Source organism: Anguilla anguilla, chromosome 7 (genome assembly GCF_013347855.1).
Source record: "Anguilla anguilla isolate fAngAng1 chromosome 7, fAngAng1.pri, whole genome shotgun sequence".
Lineage (NCBI taxonomy): Eukaryota > Metazoa > Chordata > Actinopteri > Anguilliformes > Anguillidae > Anguilla > Anguilla anguilla.
Window position 1 is genome coordinate 33,287,197 of NC_049207.1, and position 23,595 is coordinate 33,310,791.

The 23,595-nt window shown below is 38.8% G+C and overlaps 1 protein-coding gene across 3 annotated transcripts in view; it reads left to right on the forward strand.

Moving 5' to 3' along the window:
- fgfrl1a (fibroblast growth factor receptor like 1a) overlaps nucleotides 1-23,595 on the forward strand; it is a 279,720-nt gene that overhangs the window by 245,451 nt on the left and 10,674 nt on the right. For all 3 annotated transcript variants that reach the window (XR_004766231.1, XM_035427000.1, XM_035427002.1), the window contains one exon: nucleotides 18,648-18,734. Coding sequence is in view for 2 of the 3 variants with exons in the window: in XM_035427000.1 (XP_035282891.1) it covers nucleotides 18,648-18,734 (87 nt within the window). In the remaining variant the exon portion in view is untranslated. The remainder of the gene's footprint in view (nucleotides 1-18,647; nucleotides 18,735-23,595) is intronic.

Consider the following 23,595-nt stretch of genomic DNA (forward strand, 5'->3'; position numbering starts at 1 on the left):
ACATGCTTTTACCCTCACTAATAATTGTCTACTACTTCTCAATTATTGCTTTTGCACCATATCTACTCGCCGTTCACCGAACGTATACACTGCATTATGATGTACCGTCTGCGCGTTCAGTTATTAACTGGCTACAATATTGCAGAGCCATATGGATTCAACGGGAGCTCTTCTGTGCTTACTGGCCTGTGTTCTTTAAAATCACGGACAGGTTTGCTAATGATATTTCACGCATTGCAGCTATGTCATGGTGCTGCACTAACAAAGTCACACACTGGTAAACCTCCGGTTGAAGGATTGAATCCCGCCTCGCCCTCAGGCAGATAATTTCCTCTTTTACACGAACGTTTTCTTATGCTTATATTTGCTTTACCAAAACTCACTCACGGGCACCCACTTGCATTTCATGACGGCAAATGTATTCCTTTTATTAAGAAAGTTACACCAGTTCACCACTGTGCTATTTCTACTAACTATATTTCTTCACTTGGCTACCCTACAAAACCTTCTTATCAGCAAACGCCACGTTTCTACATTCATGTTACCTCGCCCTGTTCTCTATCTAGCCACATACAAACAATTACTACATATGTACGTTCTGCAACTCCCCATTAAAACATTATATTTAAATTCACGACTCACTCGTAATTATAACTAAGCCCTACTACTACTGAACATGACAAAAGCATATCAGATTTCACACGTTACTTAACCCTACACTTTAACAATGGATGATTTTTACAGACTGTTATATATACCGTTCGATAAGGAAAATAAGCTTGCTCATGGTCACTTCATTTACTTCGCACTATAGTCTGTGATCATGTCAACCTTCACCTATGTAAACACCTCACAGCTAGACCAATGAGGGTTTGTAGCTGGAGGGGAAGGTATCGCGTGTTCTCCCTTGGCTGGTGTGATTCAAAACCGAGATGTTAGTTATTTTTCCTCTGTTCGTAAGAACAGGGCACAATTATAATTAAGAATGCACTGGTTCCGTTGCCACGGGTTAGATATGAAGGCGCTGCTTCATATCCCGCTTAAAGCTGGCCTGAAACGGATCAGTAGCATTCAGGTTACTCTCCGTTCGTAAACGGGGCTATGTTGTCATCAGAGATATATCAGATATGTCGCCGGACTGTCAATATTCCAATGGGAGCATCAGAATATTCACAAATACGCGGAACAACACACCCGATCTATCCGTGACTACAGCAAGAAAGCGTAACAGTTACTATGTTTTACTCTCGTGTTAAATCTGACTCCATTTTATATGAAAATTTAAAATTAGGGTTTAACTATACGTGGAACTTGGGAGTGGTTACACTCGACTCTATCTTGTGCCATCATTCCTCAATATATGCTCCCGGGCTTTAGCATTATTGTTAAATCTCAGTTCGGCGAGGAATCCAGAGGGTAGGAGGCTGACCACCATAATACATGCCTTCCATGCCTGGCTTACATGGATAGTGCATCGACAGTTATGAGCCCAGGACGGTGCGTATCTATCGGGCTCCTTCAGGCGAATTTGACAAGAACCGGCGTACTACGCCCATGGGTTCTCTTAAGCCAAAACACCAGAACCAATACCACCAATCCCTTAACAGGCAGATCGTGGTCACCTATCTAACTTGAAGACCCCACTACAGACGTTTACTGTACTAGACCCCTGATCAGTAGGTCCTAGTCAGAATTGCCCCCCTGAGTATTTAAACGGAATTTCGGCTGAAAAGAAGATAAAATGGATTAGAGTCATGAAGACCACGCAAGTTAAAAATAAGAATTTATTGAACAGGCAGGTAGGTTATTATCTTCAATTCAAAATCAATTATAAGGTTAAAAAAACATAAATACAGAGTAAAAGAGTTCTTACCCAGATTGTTTAGCTACACACAGAACACAGAGTATGCGCAGTGCGGGAAGTCGATTGCGATCTTCCATGGCTATCTCTACACAGAACACATAGCCTAGTATGTGCACTGAGGGAAGTCGATTACGATCTTCCTTGTGAATCTACACACACCACACAGATCATGTGTAACGTGGGGAAGTCGTTTACGATCTTCCTGGTCTATCTCTACACAGTACACATAGTATGTGCACTGCGGGAAGTCGGTTACGATCTTCCCCGATTGCTTTGTCTCCCTTCCTTTTAAGCCAAATCCCGCGTTTGGTCTAGGCGGCATTACCATAAATTAACCTGGCCGAATCATAAATCTCTAATTCCGGCCCCCACCATTTGGAGGCGGTTGTTAAAACAATTGGTGAGGAAATGGGGAAAAGGAGATGATTACCAGAGAGGACATTCCATTGTGTTAGTTTTTTCCTGAGTTATTGAAACTATGTTTTTTCAAATTCTATTTGGTATGAAACATATTTCATTCAATGGCTTGATTTATTGTGAACATGTACATACCAAACATGCCAAGTGGATGTAATATTATGGTGCAGTTGTCATGAAAATACCCTTTTGTTTAACCATTGTACATGCAATCCATGTTATTATTACACAATGCATAATACAATAATACAATGAAAACATGTGCATGGTTTGTAAGGTTTTCCGGGATTTGTAAATAAGATATACAGATGGTTTATAGTCCAGATCCAGAAAAGAAATACAAAGTGTAATGTCAGAGGGGTCCATATGTGGGCAGTGTGGTACTGTCCCGTGTAGTGCCCCCACCAGGTGCCGGTCGCTTCACCCTTTACGACCCCAAAACACCCACACCCACAACCACAGACAAAGAGACTAGTTCCCCTTATCTTGGTTGTGTCCAGGTGGTAACATTCCAGAGAGCCAAATGGCCTGCCCATTCAGAGGAAGTCCGAGTGACTTATTGTTTTACCACAAGGCTCTCGGGTCCTTTGAAGTACACGCTGCGTCCCAGCATGCTGGCTCGTTCAAATGTCAGCCTTTTCTGGGTCCCAGTTTAATTTCCCTCTTACAGCTCCCCCCTCTGGCCCAATGGGGGACACTTCAGAACGTCCTCCCAAGGGGTCATGGACACTTTCCCAAATGGTTGGTGCCGGAGGTCCAGGGTCGTAGGGCTGATGGTGGGAATAACTGGGAAGGCTGATATCAAGGGTTGTGTGGGTTGAGGTGTGTATGGTATGGAACGGATCAGATGTTGGAGTGAAGATGGGAACTTTTGTGCCTCAGATGACCTGTTGCACTAAGTCCATTCCATCAGTCGGGGCCCGCTGTGTTCTTAAGCACAGGAAAACTCACAAGACAGCTGACAGTGACGTAGGAACTTTGTACCAGGAGGTGTCCTCTCGATTGAATCTATCGAAGCAAAGTCTTGGAGTCACTGTACTTATGGTTGACATCCACGGGGCTGTGCGGAGGTTGAACCTTAATAAACTTGGTGGGATTATTGGGAAAAAGGTTGGTAAGACATGGTATATATGAATGAGGTAGTTGGGAGTTTTCATGACAACTGCATTTTGTGGTAAATATGTTTTTTGTCCTTCTCATGGTAATATCCTTTGTAATTTTGGATAAACTGGATTTGGGAAATTAAAAAGAAAGGAGACAAAACCCAATACATTTTGGGTGGATGGGTATTGAAAATGATAGTATAAAAATAAAGAACAATTATAATAAACATACAGTATAAAAATAAAGAAAAACACAAAAAGCACAATTTAAGACATATAAGACAAGTAGTGTTCGGGGGTTGTAGCATCCTGAAGTCTGTGACAGATATATTTTAAAATGAATGTGAAACTTGTCATTAACATTAACAGAAATTCCATAAATATTAAGAAAATTTCACATATTTCTAAAACATTCTTCCAGAAAGGACCTACAAATCCCCCTAACCATGAGGTATGAAACTCTTTGCCTGTAGTTGTGCAAAGAAGAGAAAATCTAGGTATGGTTACTATCTGCATAATTTGGGGGTTAAACCACAAAAGACAAAAAATAAAAGGATGAAAAAACAAAAAGAAAATCAGATACTGTCTTGGGAGTGTAGGTTTACTGCTCCTTAAATATTCAACAACTGACAGAGAAGGGGGGAAACAGAACAAGACAGACCGGTGGGGAGAAGGGAGAAAGGAGGAGGAGGAACAGTAAATGAAAAAGAAGGAGGGAATCTAAGGAGAGAAAATGTGGAAAAGTAGAATAAAGTGAGACCAGTAAGCCAGTCCTTGCCAAAAAATGACACCCCTTTCAACATTTTAATGTTAAAAGACAAACTTGATGTAAACTTAGGAGTAAGTGCTTCTTCTCCTTATTTATTTATTTATTTATTTGAGATATGTAGTTTGGAAGACTTCTTCCTTAAATAATTTTTTATTGCAGGCACAGATGATACTGGCCCTTATTAGTTGAGTTAAAGTTTGATGACATTATATTCATTTATGGCGTTTGACTGGCTTATCAACGGTTTGACAAAGATTCTAATAGGTATATGTTGTGCTATGGTGAAATTCACACAAAAATACCATTAGATCTCTAGTATCTAACATGCCTTGGCTAATGTAATTGGCACCCAAATAAGTCTGTTAGTGAATTCTAACAGTTTCTAAATGGCATGCACAGGCATGCGTTAATAATTAATATATTATTAGTTAATATTATTCATTTAAATACTCTGGTTTCATCCTTGTGCTGCTAAGACGCATAGAACAAAAACTCAGATGAAAACAATAGGGTACACCAGAATTCACTACACTTTTTTGAAAGCGAGCTTTCTAAAGAAAGGTGAATGGTGGCACACCTATGCCTATATAACTTAATTTAGCTCTAGGCTATTGATTATTTTATTTATAATAGGCCAAAGTCTATTTTTTGGTTGGTTGTAAGCCATGTTGGAATTTTACTTTCTACACTGGCTTATCTCAACTGTTTCATAAACCCTAACCTATTTATTTAATTAATAGTACACCACTGTTTACTGAGACAGATAACACAGGCCAAGGACCTTGGTTCCAGCACCTCAGAAATGCAGAAGTTCTGTGTCCTGATACCTTTTCACCAGTCTCAGAGGTCTTTAGACATGAGTCCCACATGTGGCAAATTCCAGACGGTCGCCACCCTTGTTGTAGCCTGCGGCTACACTTTCAGAGGGATGGAGACTTGCATTTGCCGTGGCACTCAGCGGTCCTGTGACATTACATCGGGCGCGGTACTCAGAGGTTCAGTGACTACACTGGTACCGGCCTCGATCTCTGAGACTTAAAGTATGGTTTCCTCCGGACAGATACGGACAGTTTCAAAACTTGGTGCAGCTGCAGTCTGCACTGTCAGAGGTCTTGAGATGCGTGTACTGCCGCAGGGCCATACCTGGGTTTAAGGATCAGCACAGACTCTGCTTTCAGGGCTGGAACTTTGAAGCCGAGGTTATGCACCTGATTCAGCATTTAGCAGTATTTTTAATAATATTTTAATATTATTTAATTTAATTATAATAAGAAGCTTGCCACTTTTCCTGGGTTAGCCCCCTAGCAAAGTTCAAACTTCCTCACGTGTGCATTCTGTGATTGCACACGCTTACTGGCCTATAAACTTTCTCACTGTTCACCTTCTATTGCTTTTTAGTCTTTCATAACAGTATACCACTCTGTTCACCTTCAAAATTCACTGGCTTTTCACCAGTGCCTCATTTCTCCTAAGTTTGAGCAAGGTTTTCTGCGCCTCTGCGCAGAAACAGTAGTAAGCTTTGCATCAAAACTCCCTTCCTTTCTACAAACGTTTACATTTCCTTACACATACGTAACCATCTACTGCTATAGGCTAGTTTGTTCTAGAACGCATTCCACCGTATTATCACAACACATTTCCTAAAAACATGCCAGCCTAAGCTTCTCTCTTTCCCTGTTCATGAAGTCCCCAAAGGGTAGTAATATGAAAAATGCCTGGTTTCTACGGTCCCAGGCCTGTCTGGGATATGTCGATCCCCTATGCAGTGACTAAAAACTCTCCCTAGCACAGGCTAATATACAAGAGAATTGTGTCACTCACCACACCAAGGATCGGGAAACCAGAGAAGAAAAAGCGAGATACCCACAGTGAAGGGTATCACGCCGGGATGAAAAACACCAGCAGAAACTTCATTGAACACTCCAGATACTCCCTATCACGTCGAGGTCACCACTTGTAAACACCTCACAGCTAGACCAATGAGGGTTTGTAGCTGGAGGGGAAGGTATCGCGTGTTCTCCCTTGGCTGGTGTGATTCAAAACCGAGATGTTAGTTATTTTTCCTCTGTTCGTAAGAACAGGGCACAATTATAATTAAGAATGCACTGGTTCCGTTGCCACGGGTTAGATATGAAGGCGCTGCTTCATATCCCGCTTAAAGCTGGCCTGAAACGGATCAGTAGCATTCAGGTTACTCTCCGTTCGTAAACGGGGCTATGTTGTCATCAGAGATATATCAGATATGTCGCCGGACTGTCAATATTCCAATGGGAGCATCAGATTATTCACAAATACGCGGAACAACACACCCGATATATCCATGACCACAGCAAGAAAGCGTAACAGTTACTATGTTTTACTCTCGTGTTAAATCTGACTCCATTTTATATGAAAATTTAAAATTAGGGTTTAACTATACGTGGAACTTGGGAGTGGTTACACTCGACTCTATCTTGTGCCATCATTCCTCAATATATGCTCCCGGGCTTTAGCATTATTGTTAAATCTCAGTTCGGCGAGGAATCCAGAGGGTAGGAGGCTGACCACCATAATACATGCCTTCCATGCCTGGCTTACATGGATAGTGCATCGACAGTTATGAGCCCAGGACGGTGCGTATCTATCGAGCTCCTTCAGGCGAATTTGACAAGAACCGGCGTACTACGCCCATGGGTTCTCTTAAGCCAAAACACCAGAACCAATACCACCAATCCCTTAACAGGCAGATCGTGGTCACCTATCTAACTTGAAGACCCCACTACAGACGTTTACTGTACTAGACCCCTGATCAGTAGGTCCTAGTCAGAATTGCCCCCCTGAGTATTTAAACGGAATTTCGGCTGAAAAGAAGATAAAATGGATTAGAGTCATGAAGACCACGCAAGTTAAAAATAAGAATTTATTGAACAGGCAGGTAGGTTATTATCTTCAATTCAAATCAATTATAAGGTTAAAAAAACATAAATACAGAGTAAAGAGTTCTTACCCAGATTGTTTAGCTACACACAGAACACAGAGTATGCGCAGTGCGGGAAGTCGATTGCGATCTTCCATGGCTATCTCTACACAGAACACATAGCCTAGTATGTGCACTGAGGGAAGTCGATTACGATCTTCCTTGTGAATCTACACACACCACACAGATCATGTGTAACGTGGGGAAGTCGTTTACGATCTTCCTGGTCTATCTCTACACAGTACACATAGTATGTGCACTGCGGGAAGTCGGTTACGATCTTCCCCGATTGCTTTGTCTCCCTTCCTTTTAAGCCAAATCCCGCGTTTGGTCTAGGCGGCATTACCATAAATTAACCTGGCCGAATCATAAATCTCTAATTCCGGCCCCCACCATTTGGAGGCGGTTGTTAAAACAATTGGTGAGGAAATGGGGAAAAGGAGATGATTACCAGAGAGGACATTCCATTGTGTTAGTTTTTTCCTGAGTTATTGAAACTATGTTTTTTCAAATTCTATTTGGTATGAAACATATTTCATTCAATGGCTCGATTTATTGTGAACATGTACATACCAAACATGCCAAGTGGATGTAATATTATGGTGCAGTTGTCATGAAAATACCCTTTTGTTTAACCATTGTACATGCAATCCATGTTATTATTACACACTGCATAATACAATAATACAATGAAAACATGTGCATGGTTTGTAAGGTTTTCCGGGATTTGTAAATAAGATATACAGATGGTTTATAGTCCAGATCCAGAAAAGAAATACAAAGTGTAATGTCAGAGGGGTCCATATGTGGGCAGTGTGGTACTGTCCCGTGTAGTGCCCCCACCAGGTGCCGGTCGCTTCACCCTTTACGACCCCAAAACACCCACAACCACAGACAAAGAGACTAGTTCCCCTTATCTTGGTTGTGTCCAGGTGGTAACATTCCAGAGAGCCAAATGGCCTGCCCATTCAGAGGAAGTCCGAGTGACTTATTGTTTTACCACAAGGCTCTCGGGTCCTTTGAAGTACACGCTGCGTCCCAGCATGCTGGCTCGTTCAAATGTCAGCCTTTTCTGGGTCCCAGTTTAATTTCCCTCTTACACCTACATACCCATTCTGCTAAAAACATATTGTTTCAACTTCGCAATTTCATCATTTCTCCTAATTTATCTCACACTGTTGTTATTTTCTCATATGCAAAGCCTGCTGGGACATATGCGGCTGCTCCTAAACTATCAACTTTTCCGGTTCTAGCTTAGCAAAACAGCAAAGAGGATTCCTACCTGCAGATAAGCCTATAAAAATACTTTATAAACCTAACAAACACTAAAAGTGCATCTCCACGAAATAACAGACAACGGAGCAAGACAGAATTGTATACAAGTTGCGACCTAGGGAGCTCTAATTCTATGGGCTTGCTGATTCTTTTGTCAATCAAGGCTCGTTGGATGGCCGTCAAAGCCATATTTTACCTGCGCTTCTGATGCGTTTACACTTACGACACCGCACCCTTTGTCACAGCCACTGTTTTACATATATAGCAAACCGAAACTGCTAAACGGTACACGCTCATCAGACTGTACAAATTCACACAGGGATAGCCATAATCCATCACCGTTTCTTACAGGGTCACTTCGCATTTCTCACTCTCATAATAAAACGCTTTGCAAAAAGAAATGATATCTCATAAAAAACACGTTTTCAACGTACAAAAATGCCAAGTTACTCACACATACAAGACATACACATTACATTACATTACATTACAGGCATTTAGCAGACGCTCTTATCCAGAGCGACGTACAACAAGTGCATTAGTTCAAGGTGCAGAGGTGCAAAAGAAACACACTAGAGTGAAGTAAAGATCATAGTGCCAGAAGTGACCACATAGATTATCAACCCTGTAGAGTAACCTGTTCAGCAAACAACAATCCTACCAAGTACAAACTAGCACTGGAATCACATTTGCCTAATCAGACAAAAACAATCCTGCCAAATAAAAACTAACATAATCGTATTAGCCTAACTAGGTACATTGAGCTAAACTATAGGCTAGGGAGGGGTGGGGAGAGGTGCAGCCTGAAGAGATGAGTCTTTAGTCTGCATTTGAAGGTAGTCAGATACACCGTCTATAACTCATTCATTCAGACTGCCAAAATCCAGGCCTGCCATTGAAAGTATTGATATCCAAATGACGCCAAGTTGCGGTACTACAAACAATATAAGCTATCTTGCCTCACCGAAATTAAATAAGATGTATTCCAAAGCAATGCTACCCAATATTTCCTCAATTCTTTCAAGTCACTTGGCCCTGTGTTTTGTAATCTTACCATTTCACAATGTCATGCACACTTTGTGTCAGATCAAAGTGTCGAATATTTCGAATTGCCTCATGGAACACATTGAAATTCATGTACAAAACTGCTGGTCAGTAAGTACAGGAAGCATATTTCTCCGGAAAACATGTTTACACTTGCTTCTGAACTGAATTTCAGTAAATGTACAAGTGATTGTATATTTGCTACGTACAATAAATACTGCATGTAAAATACATATTGTACATACATACATAGAGAACTTCTTTATCCCCATGGGCACATTTCCCTCGCATTATGTTACATTCACATTTACGAACAGACATTTATACCAAGAAACATACAGTCATTCACGCAACAGAAAGGCTGGGCAGCGAAATACATACATACCAATACAAATTGGACATATAGACGCCTATTCAATCAATCTTGACTTTGAGAAAGCCATCCACACATATGTTTGGCCTGTCCATGTACTGCATGCTTATACACACAGGACCAAGTGACTTGAAAGAATTGAGGAAATATTGGGTAGCATTGCTTTGGAATACATCTTATTTCATTTCGGTGAGGCAAGATAGCTTATATTGTTTGTAGTAACTTGGCGTCATTTGGATATCAATACTTTCAATGGCAGGCCTGGATTTTGGCAGTCTGAATGAATGAGTTATAGACGGTGTATGTCTTGTATGTATGAATAACTTGGCATTTTTGTACGTTGAAAACATGTTTTTTATGAGATACTCATTTACATCCACCCCAGACAGTGTGATTTTTTTTGCTAGAGGCCCCTTTAAGTCCACCAGGTAAAAATGTTAATTAAAAAATAAATAAAGATAAACATACACATTTATTGTCTGTTTAACAGTATAATAATATAAACTGCATACAAAAATATGAACTATACATACTTATCATGCTTTATGTCATTGCAATGAACCATAATATGTAGCTACTGTATTGATGCAGCATGTGGTCTGTTTGCTAGCGTGCTAAAACTCATATTTCGATTTCAAAAGAAACAATATTCTAATTCAGGTAATATTCTAACATATGTCTCATTCAAAACACTAATCACTTACATTTTGATAACAAATGAGTACTTACCAAAAACAGGAGTAGAAATATACAAAAAATGCTATTTTCTGAGGGTACCAAAATCAGTTTTTTTGCAAATTTTTCTGGGATCAGCAGGCACATGCCACACGTGCTTCGATAACTCAATATCGACAAATGTGATTGACTTACAATAAAAAGTGTCAAGCAGCTTCATTTGAAAAAACATCACACAGCAAAAAATGATAATGTAGTTTTTTTTGATTTGACTCAGTTGCAAGTGGACTTATATGGTACGTGGGCTTAATAGGGACGTTTACCCTACTTATATTGAATTAGGCATACATTTTCATTTGTGGTAATTTTATATGTGAGTCTTTTTGCATCTACCATGCCAAGATCTTTATTCCATTTGTTATATATGTTTTGTAGCAATTCTTCATTGCCCTCAGCTTTGGTAAGGATATTGTAAACAGCACCTAATAATCGTCTCTTTTTATCCCTTTTATTTAGAATTTCCCCTATCTAAGTTGAAACTCTATTTCAGATGTCAAAATTTTCTGTTATCCAGTTTTTCAATTGCAAATACTTAAAAATGTCTATGTCTTTTAGTTTATATTTATTCTTTAGTTCCTGAAATGAAAGTACTGAGTTATGATTTATAATATCCGATAATTTCTGAATTCCACAGTTTATCCACACCTCCCAGTGAAGTTGCGTGTTTTGAATAGTTATTGATGGGTTATTCCAAATTTGTATGTTTGGGGATTACTATTTCTTGACCTAGTATTTTTTTTCTTTTTTTTTCAAGCATTTAATGTACTATTAATTATAAAATTTACTGTTTTAACTTTTTTGCTTGGATAAAAGAGCTAAAAGTAAATTATTAGGCTGTAACTGATGATTTTCAATATTTATCCACAGTTGTATTGTTTGTTAATTATATGGTCAATATAAAACATTTGAGCTGCGTTGTGATAAAGCTCCAAATTAGGAAGATTAAGGCCATCCTCCTCTCGAGGGTAATGCAATAATTTTCTCCTTAATCTGTGAGCTTTATTAGACCATATGAACGAAGAAAGATGTGAGTTCACTTCTTTAAAAAAAATATTTTGGTGGGGTAATAGAAATAGTCTGAAATATGTATAGAAATTTAGGCAGCCACATCAACTTGAAAAGGTTTATTCTACCTATTAAATTAATCTTCAGATCAGACCACCTTTGAATGTTTTTCTTAAGGTCTTTAATTAATGGGAGAAAATTGTCTTTATACAGCTGTAACTTACCTGCACTAATATAGCAACCGAGGTATTTAATACTCCTTGTTTGCTCTTTAAATTGTTTTAGATTTTCCAAATTATTTATACTTTTATTTATTACCATTAATTCTGTTTTTCCTTCATTCATTTTATTACCTGATAGCTTTGAAAATTCTGTCATGATTTCTATTACTTCTGTAATGGAAGTGTTTACATTACTTAAATAGAGTAATAAATCATCAGCAAATAAACTAAGTTTGTATTGCTTCTTACCAATTGTAATGGCACTTATTTTTTCTGTCAAATTTTTTGAGGCAAAGGTTCGATTGTTAATGCAAACAGGGAGGGCGATAAGGGGCATCCTTGAGCTGCGCCTCTACTCAAAGGAAAGGGTTCAGAAAGAAATCCATTTGTATATACTTGTGCCTTTGGAGATTTGTAGATTGTTTTTACCATATTAATAAATTTTACTGGAAAGCCATAAAACTCAAGCACTTTATACAGATAAGACCACTCAAGTCGGTTGAACGCTTTTTCTGCATCAACCGCCATGTTGATGTGTTAAATTTTTCTTATACTTCTTTGCATACTGTATTAAAGATAGACATGTTCTAGTGTTGGTTTTTAAATCTCTGTTTTGTATAAATCTGGTTTGATTGTGATGGATAATATTTGGTAAGATTTGTGCTAGTCTGTTATTTATGACTTTAGTAATAATTTTTTTATCACAGTTGATTAAACTAATAGGTCTGAAATCAGAGGGCCTATCACAATCTCTGCCTGGCTTCGGTATTACAGAGATAGTTGCTAGACACATTGGGCCTTATTCACCAACCGTTCTTAAGAAGAATTTTCTTCTTAAAACCCCCTTTTCGCAGCTTTCATGAAGATTCTAACATTCACCAATGTTTTCTTATTTGGGATTTGTTCTTAGGTAAGAACAGAATCTACGCACACTCAAGAGCACACATACGCACATTTGAGTGCTGACATGTTTGTGCAAAATAATTGGTTATTGCGTTTTCTTCAATTCTACAGTTGTATAATATTATAGGATTTAAATTACAATAATATTTTTATCATTTATAATATTTTTTAATAATTATTTTCATTATTTTACAAAGCATTAAGGTGCCAAGTTCTGCCTCAGGGTGGTTGCCTCAGCGGGAGTAAATGATAAAAATCAAACCATTGTAGTGACCTTTTATTTTTGGGGGTTTCAATTATGCAATGTTTGGTCTATACTGCAAAAGCAAATGTTTAAATTTTGAATACAAACTAAGCTCTTAAGTAAAACTTTTTAAACACATGGACATGTTAAAGAAGAGAACGTCACTAAAAATGACTGGCAATAAATTTTTTGTATTCATTGTGTTCTATGCAGCGACGGGTTTACTCTGATGCAGTTTACTGCCGTTAAATTTAATTAGTGGTATTAATGTGACGAGAAGCGCTTTGTCATTTGAATGCATAACACGCAAATCCTTGAGCCCACTCCCACCAGTATTTTTTATTTTATTTTTTTTGCCTCAGATTTGAGATCATCAGTTGTGCGCCCTTCTCCGGATACAGTGTTCACTGAACGAGTAATATCATTCCATGCATTTTTTTTGTGTTATTTTATATCCACTACTGACGCTATTAAATATGACAGGTCGTTTGCTGTTCACTTCCCGCAGCAAAACCTCCACTTCAGAACTACTGAAGTTTTTCTAACGTTTGGAGTCCGATGCTCCACCGTCTTTAGATTTTCGTTTGGGCATTATTGACTTTGTTCGCTCTCAACTTTTCTTTTCGATTTCTGTGTGTGCACACGGCCCTGCAGTCTCATGCCCTTTTATGGGGATTGGCGGGGCATTTACCTATGCTAATTAGGAACAACTGGCATGCGCTTTACACTTACGAGGACAATGGGATTCATCATTTTAAGAACACATGTGCGAACAATTCTGCAGTTTAAGAACAGGTCGTGAATCTGACGTAGACTTTTCTTAGGAATTTCTCAAGAACAAATTTAAGAAAAAACTTAGGAAGATATTGGTGAATGAGGCCCATTGTTTGTGGGAGTGTGTGATTTTGTTGGGCAGAATTTACGACTTCTATAAAAAGAGGATGTATGCTTGACCAAAATGTTGAATAAAATTCTATTGGGAGGCCATCCATTCCTGGAGCTTTTTTAAAGAAAAATTATTAATAGCAGATTTAATTTCTGTACAGGTAAGGTCCTTATTAAGTTCTTCTTTTTTCTCCACTGATAAGCATTTCAAATTAAGTGATTTAAGAAAGGGAAGAGTGTCATTTTTTCAAATACTTCATTAATGATCTGATTATTTCTATAGACTAAATCTAATGTTTTATTTTTAGAGATATGGGTTGTTTTTTAAAACCTTTTTGACTAAAGAGGTTAAATGTTTACCCGATTTATTAGCAGAAATATAATTTATTTTAATTTTAATTTCAATTCCTGTAATTCAGTTAACATTCTACTGTTGACTTATGTCTTATGTTTTCTCTCTAAGATATTTATGTGTTCCCTCAATTTATTTATTTCATTATCCAGGTCTGCTTTCCTTTTTGCTGCAAACCCTAACATTATTCCTCTTATGTATGCCTTGAATGCATCCCAAATTATACCAATTTCTGGCCTGTCTTGAGGGTTCCCCCCATCTACATTGGTTTGGATAAATAAATCAATGTCTTTTAATATGCTTCAAAAATTCAGTATCCATGAAGTATTTCCTATTCATTCTTCATATCCTATGAGACAATGTATTGTGTTTTGGGGACATAATGCATGTAACTATGGCATGATCCGATATTATAATGTTGTTAATTTTACTCAATAGTACCATGTCCAGGCCTGTCTTAGATATAATTCGACTATATTCGACTATAACTATTTTGAGAGTGTGAAAAATATGTGTAATCTATTATAATCTACAGTTTAATCTACAGTACAAAGAGTTTTTGGTGGATTAATTTTCCTGTTTTTGGTTGAGCTATCATAAGAACTGAATATGTTGTCTCCCCCTAATATGATCACTCCTGTTGGTGAACTGTCTAACACATTTTGAATTTTACTTAAAAAGGACATATCTGAGGTGGGAAGCTTGTAGACATTAATAAGGGTGTAGAGTTCTCCGAACATTTCACATTGAACTATTAGGAATCTACTATAGATATCTGTAGATATTTTACCAACTTACTTGGTAAAATCCTTCCTACATTCCTGTTGCCGTTACATTTTCAATTTATACCGCTAGTTCCGCAATAGGGGATGAATACTGTAAATACGAAAAAAAACGTTATTTACCTTAGATAAACATTAGATCGTGTGGCCCCCCCTCGTGGTCGTGTGCCCCCCCTCTAGCAGTTGTGGCCCTAAACAACCGCATAGAGCGTTTATGCCACGGGCCGTCCCTGAATTTCAGTTATATTAAAACCAGGAAAATCCGGAGAGTCCCCTACAGATTATAGACCTATAAGTTTAATAAACTGTGACAATAAAATATTGACAAATATTACAAGCAATAGAATAGCAAAAGTTTTGCCAGACTTAATACACATTAATCAAACAGGGTTTATTAAAAATAGACATTTACAAACAAATACAAGGACATGCCTTAGTATTATACAGTATGCAAAAAAACATGACACATCTGTAATGGCAGTGGACGCAGAAAAAGCTTTTGATCGGCTTGAATGGCCCTATTTGTTCAAAATACTACAAGCCTTTGGTTTTCCAGAGGAGACTATAAATGTCATAAAATTATTATACAAACAGCCTAAGCAAAAATGTATACTAATAATATATTATCTGCTGAATTTTCTTTAGAGAGGGGCATTAGACAAGGTTGCCTTCTCTCCCCGCTTCTTTTTGCGTTAGCAATAGAACCACTCGCGGAAATGATTAGACAAAATCCAAATGTCACAGGAGTTAGTATTGGCAAACATAATTACAAACTTAATTTATTTGCAGATGAAATTTTGATATATTTAACAAATATAGAAAGCTCCATACCTCCTTTATTAAAAATCTTTTCAGAATATTCTTGTATTTCAGGCTATAAAATTAATATGGAGAAAACGGAAATAATGGCAATAGGGAAACGTAAAAGAATAAACCATGACTACCATTTAATTGGACTAAAAATATTAAATATTTAGGATGCTTAATTAGTGACAATAAACAACAGATATATAAAGATAATTAATTCCATTACTTAATAATATGAAAGACACCTTAACTAAATAAAATAATCTTCCCATAAATATCATAGGCAGAATTAACCTTTTTAGAATGACATGGCTTCCAAAGTTTCTCTTTTTATTTTCAATAATACCTATTACCCCGCCAGAAAGGTTTTTTAAAAAAGCATATTTTGCCATAACAGATTTTATATGGTCAGGAAAAACCCATAGGATCAAAAGAAAAACTTTACACTTACCTAAGTCAGAGGGTGGATTTAACCTTCCTGAATTAGTTATACAAACTTGCCACCCAAAGATTCTATTTGTGACATATAGTCAAATATACAAAGGAAGAACAATGGATTCATACTGAAGATGCTCAAGTGCATTCCCATAACCTATTTACATATTTATTTTCAAAGGATAATATTAAGAATATTACAAATTTTATAGTAACATCATTGAAGAAAATTAAGAGGATACTGGGTGAATCAATATCAGTTCCAAAAAACATGGAACAATCCTTGGATAGCTCTTCAGAATTTAACAATAAATTGGCCTACCTGGAGAACAAGGGGAATAGAGACTTTAAATGATTTAATAAAAGGTAATACAATTATGTCTTGGACAGATTTCCAAAGTAAATTCAGTTTCACTAATACAGATTTTTAAAAATACATGCAACTTAGAAGCTATATAAATCAGAATTTTGACCTACATTTATTTGGACAGCAGAGCACAGTTGAGGAAATTTTATTTGATACCGAAAAGGATAACAGCATGATAGGCAACATTTATAGAATCCTGCAGAAATCCTACGCAGTTGAAAAACTCTTAGAAGGTAAGATAAATGCATGGAATCAGGATTTGGAAAGAACAAACTGGCTCAAAATGGAGGGAGTGCTGGAATATAACCAATGATATTACTGTCAATGAAAATTTATGCTTAATCCAATATAAAATAATGTATAGAATTTACTACACGAGAGATACAATTCATAAATATTATAGTAGTACATCAGACAATTGTTTCAAGTGTAGAACTAAAGATTCACTAGCACGTGCCTTCTGGGAGTGCTCTAAAATTCAGAAGATATGGTTAGACATAGAACAATGGTTGTCAGAGGTGCTTAAAGTAAAACTCAGTTTTAATTCATCCATTTGTTTATTCCATGACGTGACATACAATGTTACAGTGAGACACCCTTGGGGTTGGATAATCCTTTTTTCATCGATGGTATTTAAAAAACTTTTACTTAGACATTGGAAATCTATTAAACCTCCAACACTACAACATTGGAAAAATGAAATGCTTTATTATTTAAATATAGAAAAGATATTAGCCATAGAAAATAACAGAATAGCACAATTTGAAGATGTATGGGATGGGATAATGAACGCAGGAGTTAAGGGCCATTCATAGTTATAGTAGGTAAATGCTTAAGAGGATGTTTTGTTGTTTTTTTTGTTTTGGTTTTATTTGTTTGTTCGTTTTTTTTTTTTGGAGGAGTTCATGAAAGAGGTGATAAAAATGAAACCGACGATGTGTCAATTTGCAAAAGAGGCTGTGTGAAAAGGATAGTTTTGGATAGTTTTGATGTAAGTCTAGTAATGTTTGGTGTGTATGGATGTTTTGTATTTATGTTAGGATGTTTTGTGTGTGATAAATGTATAAGATGTCATGTTGTGTGTTTATATAATGAAACGAAAATAAAATCATACAAAGAAAAGAAGTAAATTCTGCTTCAAAGGCCAGCCCCCCCCCCCCCCCCCCCCCCCCCCTCCCCCCATTGCCTCTTAAGGTATTGTAGTTGCCCTGTTTTGAATTGGAGTTCCTGTAGAAAAACAATGTTGGAGGACAATTTCCCCAAATGATATAAGGCTTTATGCTTTTTTATACCTTCCTGTAATCCATTCACATTCCAGGTTGCAACTTAAAGTAATCGGAAGAGTGTGTACGGTATTTTTATAAGCCATATTCTATATCAAGGTCAAAGGTGATAGCTTTAGAGATAGAGCTGCAGAAATCACACTAGCTGGAAACAAAGGAACCTAACACAAACTCATAAGGGAACACCTTAAAACTTAAGGGCACACGAAAAGACACACACACATACTCAAACATATAAACACATATTACACACACAAAATACCACAACCCCATACATATTCCCCCATATCTATCTTTTAGGAACATGCTTTGTTATAGCTCTAAACCCCTACTCTATCTTTGCGTGCAAAACAATGGTCCAGATAAATGCTCACTCACACACACACACACCCACATACTCCAACCTACCGGTGCACACATACATACGTACAAGCACACCTGCCTCTCTATATAGATGTGAACAACACCTCCTTGCTCATACAGATTTGTCGACAACACGTGTTTGCACATTTTCCACATTATATTTGAGTAATAAACCTAATTTGTAGCCCCACACGCCTCTGGTATTTTCACATGCTCTCCATTTGAATATGTCAGAATGTATCATCTTTTACCAAAGCGATTTGTGACAGGAACAGAGGTGTTAACCTAGTATTATTTATGTGTATGGCACACTTTTTTCACCTGGACTTGCTCTGTGCTCCGTTTTGTTCAGCTCACAAGTGACATACCATACCCTCCCTCTTTCACCTACTCTCTGCTCATCTGTCTTTACTGCTAACCAACTCTCATTCTTTCTCATGCACTGGCCGTCCTTCTCTCGGCAGATGACTCCAGCTTAGGGAGAGATGGGCCAGGGGCTGCAGGCGAAGGAGACATAGAGTATGCCACCGACGACCTATCAGGGAAACTAGGTAAGACATAAATGACCGTGACCAATAATAATAAATAAATATGAAGAATGAATATATATAGCATATATCATTTATAACCATATTCATAAGCCCCTATACAACACATTTTTAAAAAACTATAAAAAAGACATATAAAGATCACACATACTTATTGCTTGGGAAAATATATTTTAAAAATACTCATCTGAGACATACACTACATAGCCAAACATATGTGGACACCTGACATCCAACATCATCCAAAATTATGGCCATTAATATGGAGTTAGTCCATCCTTTGCTGCTATAGCAACCTCTACTCTTCTGGGAAGGCATTATACTAGATGTTAGAGCATTGCTGCAGGGATTTGCTTCCATTTAGCCAGAGGAACATTAGTGAGGCACTGACTGGGTGATTAGGCCTGGCTTGCAGTTATTTTTCCAACTGATCCCAAAGGAGTTCAGGTCAGGGCTCTGTGCAGGCCATTCAATTTCTTCCACATTGTTCTTGACAAAACCAGGGGGGACATTGTCAAGCTGAAACAGGAAAGGGCCTTCCCCAAACTGTTAAGGAAGCACACAATCATCTAGAATGTGATTGTATGCTGTAGCATAATGATTTGCCTTCACTGGAACTAACAGGCCTTGCCAAAACAATGTAAAACAGCCCTAGACTAATGGGTGTCATATGGTATATGAGACAGGTGTACATATACATCAAGAGAATGAAAGGATTGTAGAGGTTTATTTGGATTATTTATTCAATGTATTATTTATCCATTCTCTTGATAGATACTGTAATATGCACATCTAGGGGCAGGAGTGGCACTTTCTTTCATCTCAAGGTATGCATATAGATTAAAATTCCAATTCATAGCCATGGTAGAGTTTTGATCTGGCCTGAAAATTTAACTGACCAGATAATTTCCTGAACAAATGAGGCTGGAAAATGCCCAAGCAGCATGTGCACTTTAAGAGCCAGAGCCCCAAAAAAAACAGAATCATAATAAGCTCTTTTTGAAACGTAGTTGCATACATTTACCAATATATTTGAGCGTCTCTCATAGAATGCTTGTATACTATACCTGTGTTATGTTTATATTTTTATAATGTCCAAATAAATCATGTGTTTTTCTCTTTAAACTCAAATGGTCACATTCAATTAAAATGTCATAAATGTTGCTAGAATATTTAATAATAGTTAATATAATACATTTTGTGGTTTAGAGCTTATTTAACAAAAACTTTGAGATGCATGCCTGACCCTACCTGAACTCGTCGGGTCCCATCGGGTCTCATCGGGTTCAGGCTACGATTCAAAACTCTAAGCCAGGGTTTTAAATTGCTTTCAACTCAAGTAAGCCCTTGTGTTTTTTGGAGACTAGCTGTTGTTTGTGTAACGAGATAGAGATTTGCCTGAGGTGGAATTTGATTGATTTGTCCAAGATGGGGTTTGAACCCGGGCCTCTCACTCCAAAGATAAATGCATCACCAGTCAGCAAAAGGGCAAAATTGCCCCTAGTCAAGGGCAACGTCATCATTTGGGATTTGAAGGTTGCATTACTAGAGAGTGTCATCACGGTAACTATAAGGCCTTCACTTTAACACATCTCACTGTGCTTCACCAGTGAACTAGCTGAGCTACACCCAGTGCATTTGGACTCTGGCATTTATATCCATTCTCTCTAGCTGCTTAGTCTGGTCTAGATAGTCGTCGATCTCCGAATCCCTTTTTCCCTCACTCGTGAATGAGACCCCAAGATACTTGAACTCACCTGGGGCAGTTCCTCCTCCCTTACTTGAACAGGCAAACTATCTTTTTCTGGGAGAGGACCATGGCCACAGACTTGGAGGTGCTGATCCTCATCCTGACCACATCACACCCAGGTCACAGTTTGATGAGGCCGAGATAACGACGTCTTCTGCAAACAGCAGAGATGCCACTCCTATGTCTCCAAACTTGACGCACTCCATACCTCAACTGCACCTTGAAATCCTGTCCATGAATACCACAAACGGGGGGGAGACAAAGCATACCCTTGGCAGAGTCCGACACCAACATTGAACGAGCTTGACTTAATGCCGAGAATGCAAACACAGCTTTCGCTCTGACTATACAGGGACTTCTGCCACAGAGATGGACTCTGATCCCCCAGATTGCTCCAGCTCCACTTCCAAAAAGGAGGGCGTTTCTGTCGGATTCAAGAGGTCTTCATAGTGTTCCTTCTACCTTTTGATAATATCCCCAGTTGAGGTCAGAGTTTCACCATTCCTGCTGAGAACAGCCTGAACGGTGTCCCACTTTCCCCTCTTGAGGTGCCAAATAGTTTTCCAGAACCACTATGGGGCTGACCAAACGTCCTTCTCCAATGCTTCTCCAAACTCCTCCCATGCCCTGGTTTTTGCTTCTGTCACTGCTGCAGCTACAGCCTTTTTTACCTGTCTGCTGAATCAGAGGTTCCCAGTGCTAGCCAGGCCTGGAATGCCTCTTTTTTCAGCTTGACAGCCTCCCTCACCACTGGAGTCCACCAACGGGTCCTTGAGTTGCCACCAGGACATGCACCGACCAGATTTTGACCACAACCACTTTTGTTTTATTGCTTCCACAATAGACGTTTTGAACAGGGTCCATTCAGACTCCATGTCCCCAGCCTCCTCCGGGATATGGGAAAAGCTCTTTCAGAGGTGAGAGTTGAAATCAATCTGTGGGGTCTTCTGCCAGGTGTTCCCAGCAGATCTCCCCTACACGTTTAGGCCTACCTGGTCTGTCTGGCATCTTCCCCCGCTATCTGATCCAACTCACCACCAGATGGTGATCAGTTCACAGCTCTCCTCCTCTCTTCACCCGAGTGTAAATAAAATAAATAAATAGCCGCCGTCAGATGAAACAACTACAAAGTCGATCATTGACCATTGGCCCAAGGTGTTCTGGTACCCTGTACACTAATGAACATCCTTGTGTTTGAACATGGTGTTCGTTATGGACAAACCATGACTAGCACAGAAGTCCAATAACATAACACTGCTTGTGTACAGATCAGAGAGGCCGTCGCTTCGAGGCGACCCTCTCGTCCCCTGCAGTAAACTCCAACTGAGCGGCCACCAGCTGGGGACTTGTGAGTATCCCCACTCCTGCCCGGCGCATCTCACGCTGAACAACTTCCGAGTAGGAGAGTGACCTCCCCCTATACAGGAGTTTGGTTCCCGAGTCGACACTATGTGTAGAGGTGAGCCCAACTATATCTAGTTGGTGCTTCTCAGCCTCACACAGCAGAAAGGTAACGTTCAACGTGCCAATAATCAGTTTCCATTGTCTGGGCTGATGACCCATGGATCTACCCTGTTCTTGCCCCCTTTCCAATGGGCATTGCACCCGACCCCTACCCTGAACCTTGCGGTTGGTGGGCTCACACGGTTTTCCCACATAGTCTTTTCGGGATGGGCCCAGCCGAGTTGCCTGGGCTGCCCAGCCACCATTTCTGGAATTTAAAGTGTATATTAATACCAGTAACCCTCATTCTAAATCTAAGCTCCTAGTGTTGAAAATGTATGGGTTTCATAGTCGTATGAGAGAATAATTTTAATCTCATGGCCAGTTTGAGAAAATCTCCATTGCATTCTTGCACTCACTATTCCAAAGGGCCTCACTGCCATTTAACCAAAATTGTGTCTCACCATAATTAATAACATCTCATTTGCATTTAATATCTCCTAATCTCTTCATAAATATCTCTTTGATTGCCCTGTCTGCTAGCTGTCAAAATTGAATTTCTTGCCTGTTTCTAGGATGACTCTAGTGGCATTTTCTGTTTTGTAATCATGCAGGATATTGTACTCTATGTTCTATGTAATGACTATTATTGGAGACTGCCTTTTATTTTAATTTTTATGGTGTTGTTCCCGGCTACTAAGAGAGATCAGCTCTTGTTAGAGACTCCATCTAATGGACGTTTTCAGTGGAGGTCATGGAAGTTTTCACATTAACATATTGCAGTGCAGCAACACAAGTTGCAAAGGCTTATTCCATACATACTCTACATTTCCAAAACCATGGGCATTAATATGGTGTTTGACCCCCCTTTGCTGCTGTAACAGTCTCCACTCTTCTGAGAAGGTTTTACAATAAATTTTGGAACAATAGAATTTGCAGTAGATTTATTTGCTTCCATTCAGCCACAAGAGAATTAGTGAGGTTGGGCACTGAGTTAGGCATAAGGCCTAGCTCACAGTCAGCATTCCAATTTATCCCAAAGGTGTTTGATGGGGTAGATGTCAGGGCTTTGTGCAGGCCAGTCATGTTCTTCCACTCCAAACTCAGCAAACTATTTCTTTATGGACCTTGCTTTGTGCACGGGGACATTGTCATGCTGAAGCAGGAAAGGGCCTTCTCCAAACTGTTTCCACAAATTTGGACGCACACAATTCTCTAAAATGTTATTTTGTGCTGGAACATTAAGATTTCCCTTCACTGGAACTAAGGGGCCTAGCCCAAACCATGAAAAACAGCCCCAGAACATTATTCCTCCTCCACAAAACTGTACAGTTGGCACTATGCATTCTGCCACACCCAGATTCTTCCGTCAGACTACCAGATAGTGAAGCATGATTCATCACTCCAGAGAACACATTTCCACTGCTCCAGAGTCCAATGGCAGTGTGCTTTACATCACTCCAGCTGACATTTGGCATTGCGCATAGTGATCTTTGGCTTTTGTGCAGCTGTTTGGCTATGGAAACCTATTTCATGAAGCTCTTGACAAACAGTTCTTGTGCTGACATTGTTTCCAGAGGTAGTTTGGAATTTAGTAGTGAGTGTTGCAACCCAGGACAGATGATTTTTACCTGCTACACGCTTCAGAACTAGGCAGTCCTGTGAGCTTGT